At 38.2% G+C, this 12,978-nt stretch overlaps 1 protein-coding gene across 6 annotated transcripts in view; it reads left to right on the top strand.

Annotated features, from left to right (window-relative positions):
• Positions 1-4,981: 4,981 nt before the first annotated feature.
• shisa6 (shisa family member 6) overlaps positions 4,982-12,978 on the top strand; it is a 55,509-nt gene continuing 47,512 nt past the window's right edge. For all 6 annotated transcript variants that reach the window (XM_016440873.1, XM_016440872.1, XM_016440870.1 and 3 more), the window contains exons 1-3: positions 4,982-5,076; positions 5,619-6,414; positions 7,639-7,799. In XM_016440873.1, coding sequence (XP_016296359.1) covers positions 5,873-6,414; positions 7,639-7,799 — 703 coding nt within the window. In that variant the 5' untranslated portion in view covers positions 4,982-5,076; positions 5,619-5,872. The remainder of the gene's footprint in view (positions 5,077-5,618; positions 6,415-7,638; positions 7,800-12,978) is intronic.

The raw sequence follows: 12,978 nt of genomic DNA, 5'->3' as shown, positions 1-12,978 counted from the left end.
ACAGTATATATACATTACGATGGATTTGTGTTGTGTTGAAGGGAGTCACAGTTTTAGTGCATTACATACACATATTATATAATAATGCAGTAAAGCATTTCCTTGTGTGCATATGTGTGACCATCACTTAACGGAATACCTAGATTACTATGTGATGTTAAAAGGACACACAAGCTGCTCTTGTGAATGTATTCATGTAGCAGACAAATAGTGAACGAGACGGATGCTGGATGTCTCTCATACAGAAGAATTTTTTGGGTCGTATGGAGAATGAAAGATAATGGATTATATTTCAAGAATGAGGTTTTATAAACTGAATACATTCCCTGTTTTATGACCATTTTAATTATACGGTCTAAAATCCCAGAATGCTTCAGTCTGTAATCTCCTGGGAGTGACAGTTGAGACGGTGGATGAGATTAGAAGCGTCACAACCTTGACACACGTCACAGGAACAATTTTACTGAAAATACACTCTGAAGAAATGAAGAACGAAATGAATGAGGGACTTTCAGAGAGCTTTCAGGACAAACGCACCTTTTTTTATGTCGTCATCTTTGTGCGCATGTGATTTAATGAATGGGAGTGAGTTTATTCTGACTGTACTGTATTTTCCACCGCTTTGATTTCTCATTCAGCATTGGGAAACAGTTGAGTGACACATGAATGGATGTCATTAATTTGATTAATTTGACCTGTAAGCTCTAGAATTGAGTAAATGCACTATAAGTAGACGTCAGTGTATCTCTTGCAGTTTTCTACTGTAGCTAGTTATAACCTTTTTGCTACCATGATCTAATGGTGTTAGCAGGAAGCACAAGTAAAGGGCACTTTTTTTGAGTAAAGTAGGTCCTATACAATGTTTTTCATGTGCACAATGCTAACATCAACCCTTCTAAATCCCCTTTAAAAAACTACGTTTAAAGAACATCATGTTGCTCAAAGACACATGAAAAAGCACTTAATTTCAACATTTATTCTCTCCATTCAGTCGTTTGCAAAGCATGCTGGGAACTAGAAACCCTCTGTCCTGTTTCAGCAATGCTAACACAGCAGAAATGATTAATGTAGTTCTAGTTCAGATGAATTATGTAAACTTCTATTTTACAAATTTAAATGGATTGTACAAAGTGAAATGATGTTGTGAGAAAATGTTCAAGAATTGTTGCATTAGCTCATTTTAAGCAATTAAACAATTCATGTACAGTGGGTAAAATAAGTATTGAACACATCATCATTTTTCTCAACAAATATATTTCTAAAGGTGCTGTTGTCATGACATGTTCACCAGATGTCGGTAACAACCCAAGTAATCCATACATACAAAGAAAACAAAACAAGCAAGTTCAGAAATTAAGTTCTGTGTAATAAAATGGAATGACACAGGGGAAAAAGTATTGAACACATGAAGAAAGGGAGGTGCAAAAAGACATGGAAAGCCAAGACTCCAGCTGAAATCTATCAGTAATTAGAAAGCAATCCTGCCCCTAGTCAGTGGAAATTAACATTAGCTGGTTCAGTCCCAACACCTACCAGGATGATGAAGATGAAACAAAGGTGGACATTTCAGCAAGACAATGATCCCAAACACAGCCAAGGAAACTCTCAGTTGGTTTCAGAAAAAGAAAATAAAGCTGCTAGAATGCCACATCAAAGTTTAATGTCACTTGACTTGAATCCAATAGAAAATAAGAACTAAAGATCAGAGTTCATAGAAGAGGCCCACAGAACCTTCAAGATTTGAAGACTGTTTGCAATGCATGCGACTAGTTTCTCCATACAGGAGGCGTCTTGAAGCTGTCATTACCAACAAAGGCTTTTGTACGAAGTATTAAATAAATTTCAGTAGCTCAATACTTTTTCCCTGTGTCACTCCATTTTATTACACATAACTTAATTTCTGAACTTATTTGTTTTGTTTTCTTTGTATGTATGGATTACTTGGGTTATTATCGACATCTGGTGAAAATTTCATGTCAATAGCACCTTTAGAAATATATTTACTGAGAAAAATGGTGACGCGCTCAATACTTATTTTACCCGCTGTGTGTGTATGTGTGTGTGTGGTCCTAAACCCTGTGAATTTGTGAGTCACGGTTCCTCTGGAATAGTGTTTTTCATTTCATGAGTAAATGGTTGTCTTTACTTGAAGAGACTTTAACATTTATGTTGCTATCAAGCTGAATAAATCTGTCTCTGTTGTCCTAGACAGTATAAAGCCTTATATATAGTGTATGTATAATATTACCTTCTTTAATAAAATAGAACAAAATAAAATAAAGTTTCTTGTTACAACCCATGTTGGGTCAAAAGCTATATCTTTTTTTTTTTTTTTTGCGGTTTTAGAGTAACTCTAAAACAGGCACTTCTCAAACTATATATATAAGGTAGATTTTTTTATACGTTTACTGAATCTGACACTACTTAGCTTGTGCTTTCTCTTTTTCTGCCTCCAGCATACAAGACACAGCGTTTGAAAGTCTTGACAAAGCACTTTGTCTACAGTGACTCCACGCACATGCAGAAACACAAGAGGACAGTTCTTCAACACACACACACACACACACACACACTCATGCTGTAATTCAGGAACAGTGTTTTCACAAGGAATTGAGTTAGAATATTGACAGAGAGGAGACACATCAGAAAACCTGCAAGCCTTTGGGGAAATGCAAAAAGGCTTGCAGGACTGTGGACCACTATTTTATGTGTGTGTGTGTGTGTGTGTTATAATAGTGGTCCACAGAAAGCTGAAGTGATGTACACACAGTACCTGCTGTGCTTCAAGCATGGAGTTATTTGACTGGATTCCTACTACTAGATTCTATTTGTGACTGTATTTGTGTTTTGATGTTTTCTCATTCCATATATATATATTTCACATAGTCTGTAGTTGTTCTATTTTGGTCAAGAATTAAGTGATATGATATATAATAAAATATCCAGAGCTACTTTAATGCCTGGATTGGAAACAGACTGATTTGAATATTTCCTTGTGGATATTTTCTAGGCATGATGCAATAGCATTTTCTACTCTTGCGTTTCATTTTATCATTAATATGTTCACTTTCTTTATATATATATATATATATATTATTTTACATCCCAGAGCATGCAATATGTAAAGTGAATGCAATCTTAAATCAAGTATGCATTTCTTAAAGCTCAATATGTGAAGTCTAAGGGAGAACTTCACAAGAAGCGCTTGAATATTTCATTAGAGAAACTATGGATGGCATCGTTAAAAAATAGAGATGGAGAGGGAAATAAAAGAAAGGAAAAAAAAAAACCCAGAACAACTAAGAAGCTGTAACTTAGCAACTGCATTCAGGCTTTATAATCAGAGGATTGTGTAGGATGAACTTAAAAATATTCTAAATAGTAGTCTTGTTTCTTAATGTTATTCCTGTTAATGAATTTATGATAACTGAATATCAATATGCTGTTTTTGTTTGGTCTTTTTCATTTGCTCAGTCCATAACCACACAACAGAATAAATCTGCTGTTAACCGACTGCAAAATTTAAAGAACACTTTGACCAAATTTCTAAGAGCTCTCTTCAAAATACAGTTACATAATAGAGTTGAACATCTCTTAAAGCCCAACACAGGCACTTCACAATACCTGCCTGGGAAAGCTGTTGAACCATGTGTCTTCATGCTGATTATTCCGATTCCTACAATAGCATCATGTTGGTTTACTGAACTATCTAGTGCTATAATTACCACACCGTACAAGACTGGCATGATAGTGCTTAAATGCAATGTATGTACAGTAACGGCATTTAAGGCAGAGATTGTGTCAGTCAAGCCCTTTATGAATCATTCATCTCCAAAGCATCTGTGTTCAGCTCTCTGCAGCCTAATCCAGCTGCAGCTCCAGCTTTCCGTAAGACTAAAAGTAATTAAGGGGCGCAGCTATAGGGAAGCGATTCATGGTACAAAGAGCAGCCAGACTGAGTGTACAGAGCGTCCTGAAGACTCTGAGAGTTTACGCAGGTTGGAGAAGACAGTATTGCAGGGAGAGACGCGTTCAACACTTGCTGGAGCAGCGGCAGACAATCTGTCACATAACAACAGTAATGCTTTAAGTGACTTCCTATGACAGCTGTTTTCTGGTACTTACAAAAGTCTGCAGGAACTGAAATCAATGACAGCGTGAGCGGGAGAGTAGCATACAGACTGCTATAGGAAATCTATTCAGTGCTGTTTGCAGATTTTGTCCAGCACTTTCTGCACACTGACTGAGGTCTGGCTAAATAACAGTGAAAATCCATGCAATTTTATATTCATATAAAAAGCCTGTGCAACTATAACAAATGGCATGTAAAAAGCTGATGAATAGTTGTGGTAATGTGTGTAGGGAGGAAATGAAGACCCACGTCCCTGCTAGAGAGAGAGAGAATTTTGAATTTTAACAATCCTTTATTATAAATATAAATCACAACACAATTAAATTAAAATGTCCCTATATAAAGAAAACAAACCCAACTCACAAATGTGTAAAAACCAAATCACCTTCAAAAACAGAACACAAAGCCTCTTTGTAACACCAAATATCTTCAAAAGAAACAAGATCATCCATATGTTTGTAGTAATTAAAATCAATCAGTAGTCTTGCTTGCACCATGTTTAAAAACAATGCAACTACATTCTGTTCCACATCTTCTTTCTACTTACATAGATAGCCAGTTTTGCTTGGCCTAAAACAAAATTCAGCAATTGACAAATAAATATTTTCTTCATTACATACTTAAAACCAAAAATAAATGTCACCATAGAAAAAGATTCATTACAACTCCTAAAAATGCTACCTAAAAACAAAAATAAAGGTTCCAATCTAGCACAATTCGCAAATGCATGAAAAATAGTTTATCTTTCAGTGCAAAAAGGAGAGAGAGAGAGAGAGCGAGAGAGAGAGAGAGAGATGCCCACAGACGGACGGTGACGCCAGCGTTTGATGCAAGAGCGAAAGACGGTAGGCGGACCGTTCAGATAGGTCTGTTCGGGATACTGACTGCCACTTCACTTCACCTTGGCAAGAGCCAACACACCGGCCCCAAGCAGTAAAGTCAAGGTAAGTGCTGATCAAGACTGACTGCACTCTTTATGTAACCACATAAAAGCGATGGAATTAGCTCATGAGTGTTGATATGCATCGGTATGAAGTGCGTGAATTTATTTCTTTATTAAGATTTTTGTAAATTGATAGTATATAATTTACATTTAAGCAAAACACAGGAAAAAAATGGAAGTCAAACTGGCTTTTAATGCATTCATATTATTGTTCCGTCCATTAAGGCATCGAATGCACATGCAAATGTATTTCAGGTACATGTTTTCCAAATCAGATCGATATATGTTGCCATGTATGCAGTGTTTAAAAATGATACATTTACATAGGGTGTTTACATATTAGAAAATAGACTGAACCACAAGAAATGCAATCATAGATTAAAAAACAACCACGAGTGAATTTCAAATAGTGATAATAAATGCTGAACACACACCGTTAGAAAGAAATGTGGCACTGCTAAATTTGAGTCTGATGCGTTTATCAGAGTCAGTGTGCAAACATTTAATTAGCTAACAATTAAGTTCGTCTCTACTTCTTCCCAGAGCAAGATGGGAAGCGACACGTAAAGGCTCGTTTGACAAGAGTTCGTCGGAAATCCCAGCAGTGACGCCCAGCTGAGTCAAACACAAAACCGCGCTGGGGGCAGAATATCTGCTTTGAATGAATGGCGCCTTTCATCAGCATCTCCACAAGCGGCTCGTCGTCAGGGATGCGGGACTCGCGAACTGCGGAGGATCAGCGCGCCTGAAGCGGGCATCACAGAGAGCTCTCCAGGGTCCTGAAGACGCGCCGCGCCATGGGTATACGCCACTTTCTTCTGCTGCTCATTTATCTGGACCCTCTCAACGTGTTTGGCACACTGACTGCCAAACGAGCCAAACCTGCTCCGAAAAGGACTCAGAAGCCGAAGGAACTGAACGGCACTACCGTCGCGCCATCTGCGTCCACGCAGCGGATCACGCAGGTCCGTCCGGCGCTCACGCACGAAACCTGCCTGGGCTACTACGACGTGAGCGGCCAGTTCGACAAGGAGTTCGAGTGCAACAACACCGACCATCGCTACTGCTGCGGCTCGTGTTACTTGCGATTCTGTTGCCAGTTTAAAGGCAACCGGTTGGACCAGAGAACATGCAAGAACTACCACAAGCCTGACTGGGTGAAAACTGTGCCCCCGTCTCCTGTTCCAACAGGTGACACTTACGATCCGAGCATGGACCAAACAAGCACCGCGGTCTACATCACCTGCGGTGTCATTGCTTTTATTATAGTCCTTGGGGTTTCCACTAAAGTCGCGTATGACAAAGCAACGCAACCACCTCAGGAAATGAACATTCACAGGTGAGCGCCTCGCATTCATTCTCCTACAACTCTAGGCTTCTAAACTCTTCCTAAAGAGATCAAATTCTCATTTGCATATTATTAGAGCTTCGGAGTGATTGATAAAGTTGCAAGTGGACTGGATAGAAGAGCTCTCACCATCTGCAGTATCTGCAGCTCTTTTGTTTCTCCATATGGAATATCACACATGCTAACAGGGCTGTGATCAAAATTCCAAGCAGAGTTTTAATATGCGCCGATAGCGCTATAGAGCCAAGCACACACCCTTTATTTCTGTGTTTGGGTGAGAGGGTTTATGCTTCATTACAGACGCTTCAATTTTCCCCTTCATTTGGTGGGCACAACAAGCACAGATTCATCACAGTGTCTGCCTGTCTGGACACAGAACCACACATCGTTCACGCACGACACGACAATCGCTCCGTGTTCATTGGCCAGTTGGTTTATTAAACTGGATTGGCAGCTCTGAGGCTGAGGGCTTCAGGACATTTTAATTGTGCTGTGAGAAAACAGTTCCCTCAATCACCAGTTTGGGATTTGGTTATGTTATATGCAGATGTGCAATCAATTTCCATAGGGAAAGAAAAAAAAAACAGAAAAATGTCATAAAATAGAATTGCTGCAGTTCTTCCTGCAGCCTATATGAATGTGTCTGAGCTTCACGCTGAAATCCTCTGGTACGGACTGCAAACTGTCTGCCCTTTTCCATTTTACATGAACAGGTGAATGTATAAAATATCCTTTAGTCAGACGTCTTGCTCTGGTGGTAGAAATAATGTCTGCTAGGGCATTAAACTGGCCTGTATTATATAGTCTGCGCACAAATAAACACCAAGAAACAAACAAACAAACAAACTGAGAATGCGTGTAATAGGAAAGAGTGCTGTTGACTCTTCTGTCAGTTCAGCTACTGCAGGATAACAAATGCAAAAATAATTCAGTTTCTCTGGTAACAGTAAACATTTACAGAGCTAACATTGACTTTCATAATGCAGCTCTGAATTCACATCCTCTGGGCTTCCTATATATACCAGGTGCAACTCTGAGAATATTGAAATGTGGCTCACTGGTGATTAAACATTTATCTATAGATGTTCTTTCTTTATTTCTGTACAAATCCAATGGAATTAGAGTAGAGAGTAGCTGGAGGTGATCTTTCACCCAAACATTGGAAAGGTGTTGTTGTTGACTTCATATCGTATAGTTCTCCATTTTTCTCCACAGAGCCCTAGCAGATATACTTAGACAACAAGGACCCATTCCTATATCTCAATACGACTGTGAGAACTTTGCGGCGATGAACAGCTCATCCAAAGATAACACTCCGCAGCGCGCGGGCTCCAAAAACCACTACACCCCAGTCCACAGCTCCAAATCCAATCACGGTAAGCGGCCTGATGCTGTTCTAACGAATGAGTTACTTTCATGAAATATATGACTGATTTACGTGAGCTCTGTTCCAAATTCTGTTCCTTTTAATGCATTCAAACCATCATAGGACCTCATAAGTGACCAATGGCGAACAATCTTCATAGGCAGAAACTACACATGCCACAACTGATTGGTGTTAACATCTTTCTAAGCTAACAGCATTATAACTCATAAAACACATAGCATGAACAAAATATTGGATAAAAAAGTTTTCAATTACAGTTTTTAATAGATATTTCTTTGCATGTTTTTGTGATTATTTATTTATTTTATGAAGCATTTGCCTCATCCACCCTCTTTTTTTCCCCTCTGAGCTTGAATGCATGCATTCTCGGATTACTGCCTTAGCATTTTGCCAAAACGAGACATCACAGTTGGCAGCATAAATTAAACCAGCTACCTTTTGGAACAGCATTTGCATCTGCAGCCCTCCTATGATGCCTTAAATGTTGTCTCTGTGGGCTGCTCGCTAGGCTTTGGAACAGAGCACTGCACAACCTTCAGTCACAGTTGTGATATTGGCATATAGGAGAATATGTATCAGGGGCTTGTTTTTGGATTGCGTATGTTGCGCTGCAGACCAAGTGCTAGATGCCTGTCAGTCAGATGGTTTATATCTCATGCTGTTCTCATTGCAGCATGTGTTTCAACCCTGTCACGTGTAATCTGCCAGGTTAACGCTTGGTAGACGTCTGACTTCTACATGCCATATTTAAATGGGAGTCAATTATAGACGAGCCATAAAGATCCGCCTCCTCTCAGTTGTGTTTGGATGGAAGGCTGCACTGTATTTCATTATGTTCAAGGTCAGGAGGGACTTCAGAGCATTGTTGGACGTTCTCATGAGTTATGATCGCACAAACGGCAGTTTTGACTTGAGGGAGATAAATGTCACTCATATGGCAACAACAGCAAACCGAAGGCGGTTTATATTTAAGGCCTATCCCTCTAGAAGATCTACAGCTCTTGAAACCTCTTATAATGTGCTTTAAGTGAGAGTTATGCTGCATGTTTTCCATATCCTCATTACAAAGCGACCTTATAGTGCAGGATGATAAATTATGTCACTTGACTCCTGACCTGGGATCAGGGTCGATATGAGGCTGTGAAATGCACTGCAGCTCATTAGCCCAAGAACTTTAGGATCCTTTCTCCATTTGTTGCCTTTATAGAAATATTCCTGGTTCGATACAAGTTTAACAGCATACTTTATATTGCAATAATTTCACATTCAACCTTCAAATGAATGTCGAAACAACATAAATACAATATATTTTTAATATTTGTTTAGTGGCATATTTTTTATGACTGAAGGTGAGTATCACTGATATAAATACTACTGATGTCTCTAGGAAATAGTTATTTTTCTCCTAATATTTAACCATTGACTATATGTAATGTTGACTATACTAACATTTCGGTATAATTGAGAGCTATCAATTTGAACATTTATTGGACTTCTAATTTAAGTGAATTTAAAACAATTTTCACATAAACCTATTTGAATAAATATCATATTTACCTGTGCCTTTCAGCAAGTAGGAAATATACAGAAATTGAAGTTATCAATCACTAGTAAATTCTAGATGAAATATAGATGAATCCTTAAAGCAACAAAAGTTATTGGTTTTTATTTTCTTCTTTGATTAACAGACATCACAGCAGCTGGGTTATTAGGTTATTTGGCTGCTATTACTTTAAGAGCTGCCACTGCTGAACATGACATGGATCTGACATGCATGCTTGTAGTTTAATTCGCGCTTTAATATGAAATGATACAGGCTACAGTACAGCGCGCACCGCCGCATTTGTGCGTGCAATTGAAGATTGCATCTGTACTGTTTTCCGCACTCGTTTGACTAGCACCTGCCGTTGAGGCGAAGTGGAGTGCGCGTCTGAAAAGTCTTCTGTTTGATGTAGTCGTAAAGACTTTCTGCCTCTAAATAAATGCAATTCTTGTCAAAAAAAGAGAGACAGAAGCAGCAGTTGTGAGTGGGGGAGGCCAACCCTATAGCTCTGCCCCTGCCTTAAAGATTTTTAATGCTGTTAAACTGGATATAAATAATTGAACAAACATATATATAAACATATTTTTTTTTAACAAATTGACCCATTCACTTCTATTTTAATTGCATCACTGTAACCCAAAGCTTTGCTTTTTCTGAATTATTTTTATTTTTAGTCAAAATTATTATTATTTTTTGTGGTAATCAATGTTATGCCACAAGTGCTGATGGTATTTGTATTAGCTGATGTATTTCTGCACACATTGATGCAGCTGTGTGTTCATGTAGGACGCTGTGAGCTGGAGCTATGCTGGGTGACTTTGTGTTGTCAGCCATGACAGAGCCTAACAACATCTCATTCCCAGGGAGTGGAGCCAGTATTTTCACCAAAGACCCCCAGTCCTGTCCCGGGTCGATGTTAAGGGACAGCGACAGCCTCTACAGAAGCGTGTGTAATTGGCATACAAATTGGAATGAGATGTACTGAGAGCATCTACTGAATCAACTCAAAGAGAAAATGCATATTCACATGCCCTGATGCACAAGAGCGTTTATTGGAGGGAAAGACATTGGTCTAAATTATTGTTATAACATGATCTGAGGGAATAATCCAGGTTTCCATTGCCCGACTGTGAATAATTAGTGTTTTCATAGTATACGCTAACACAACTGGACTCATGCAGGATATTATAAAATGGCAGCTGTGGGAAAGTGTAAAAATGCTTGACATGGAGCAGGATGCACTGAATGTTTGCAGTCAGGTGATTAAAGAACGATTTGACATTGAGAAACATGCATGCATAAAATATTTGATTAGAAGTATACCCGATGAACATAATAACAGAGCCTCATTTTTTTTCCGAGTTGCCGAAGGAAAGTAGTGCATCAGCAGCTCAGTGAATGTGCTTCTGTATGTGTTTGCTCAAATATTGCTTTAAGAGAGCAGCATTGCATGTATAAAATGTGTCTAGCTTATTAAACTCTGATGTAATTAGTTTAATTAAGATGTGGAGCGCCAATGGGCAAGTTCATAATGATACGGCTCTACACATTTTTGAACTTATTGCCTCCTCATCTCTACACTTAGCAATTAATATCAAAGTTGGACGGGCCATAAAAACTTAGTGGAGTAGCGGCTGTGATTTCTCCCTGCGGTTTGCGAAGCCTTACCTGCGTCCCACGTGAGCGCATGAGAGCCGGAGGCACTGACGTGTTTCTCCTCCGGCACATCATCACAGGAACAGCATCACAAGGACTCTTGCTAATGGTTTCCGGCTCTGAAGTCGTTATCATTTAGACGGCGTCGGATTCTTGCCCCTGTGGCAAGGTTAAGCACACTTCTAGGGATTTCCTTAGGGGGGCAATATAACAGCCTGTTAAATTCAGCTGCATAGTCATGTAACGGCACAGCGTAATGAATTCTCTGCAAGACAGCTCACCTGTGCACGAGATGCTTTGGGCTTCTCGGGGTTTAGTGTAAAAGGAGTTTATTGTGGCTTTATTGCATTCTCTACCCCCTGCCTCATGTTCATTTATTTGATTCAGAGGACTGTGTCAGATCTTTCCCTTACCTGAGTGCTATGCTGTTGTTTTTTCTGTTTGTCCAACTGTTTCTAGTGATCCAAAGCAAAAGGCTGAACATGCAGGCTCTCAGTATGAGAATCTGTACATCTCTGAAGCCTCTGTAAACAACATTTTTTAACATAGTGTTTCCTGCAGCTCAACCTTTTGATTCTTCGGCCTTGTACATCCTGTTGTGCTTGTTATTTAGCTATTAAAAGCACACGTTCTTGATGGATTAATTAACTATTAACCATATAAAGCATATTTAATACATTTCTAAGGCTTCTAAATGATCAACAGGATCAAAACGTTGTTGTTAATCTTGTCGTACACAAACTACTTCATGCTTTCTGTCGACTGATTGATAGTTCAGTTGTACAAATGTCCATCTTCAGCTCGTGCTTCACGTGTTTTTTTGCTGTCAAATGTTTACTGATTTTTATCAAGTAAACATAAGAATAACTTTGATATTGTTAGTAATATTTCCAGATGAACACTTTACTTTTCTTTACTATCAAGACATCTTTTTTTTTATTTTTTTTTTTAGAAAAATCAGTGAGTCTAAAATATGATCATCAGGATTTTGAGGAACATTTGTTTCCAGAAGCTTCACTTTCCTCATTCACGTTCCTCATTGGAAGAATGATCTTCCCAAGTCTCCAAAACCTCTTGGATCTTTTGAGGAACGTTTATTTGTTCATCCCTCAGTCATCATTGGATTGCATTGCATTGTATGTTTTGATCATTTAAATATCATCTAACTGAGAGATATTATTGGAGATATGACGAGTGGCGACTGATATTTCTATCATTTTATGTAAGTATCTGCTATACTGTTATAGAGATCTCATTGATTTACATTATAAGCATCAGAATTTCATTTTATAAATATCAGCATCTGATATTTGAAACAATGATACAAAATACATGATACAAAAACATGAAGCACATATGCAAACCTTTTTTATGATTTGTTTTTAGATTTTGTCTAATGGTTCAGTAATGTTCCATTCAATTTTTTTCTGACTGTTATTTAATGTGTCAGTCTTTATGTAGCTGAACTTGCATTTATAACAGTATACAATAGTATTATAATGTCTATTTTCAAAAAAATCTTCTTTTGTGTTTGGTCCCTCCTTATATTAGGTGGCCTTAAATTTTATGTACTTACATTTAAATTATTATTTTTTTATTGTGTGCATACATGTTTTACATTGTACTTACAATGAAAAAAAAAACACACCTGCATGTAATTACATCTGTAATTCTTTTTTGTAATTACATTTATAATTACACTGTTGACCCATCCCTTACACCTTAACCCACCCTTAAACCTAAACTTACCACTAAACCCGTCCCTAACTTTACCCGTATCCCACCTCAATAGCCAGCCTGGTCTCATGTTTATACGTAGGTATTAATACGTAACATTTACAAGCACAAAACGTAAATTTTTGTACGTTTTTATTCATGCTAAAACGTACAATTTAGACGTATTTCAACGTTTAAAACGTACAAATCGCTACGTATTTTTAGCTAAAAAACCTAAAAGCATTTATGTATC

The sequence above is a fragment of the Sinocyclocheilus anshuiensis genome, unplaced genomic scaffold, assembly GCF_001515605.1.
Source record: "Sinocyclocheilus anshuiensis isolate Anshui unplaced genomic scaffold, SAMN03320099.WGS_v1.1 scaffold454, whole genome shotgun sequence".
NCBI lineage: Eukaryota > Metazoa > Chordata > Actinopteri > Cypriniformes > Cyprinidae > Sinocyclocheilus > Sinocyclocheilus anshuiensis.
This window is presented reverse-complemented; position numbering and strand designations above follow the sequence as displayed.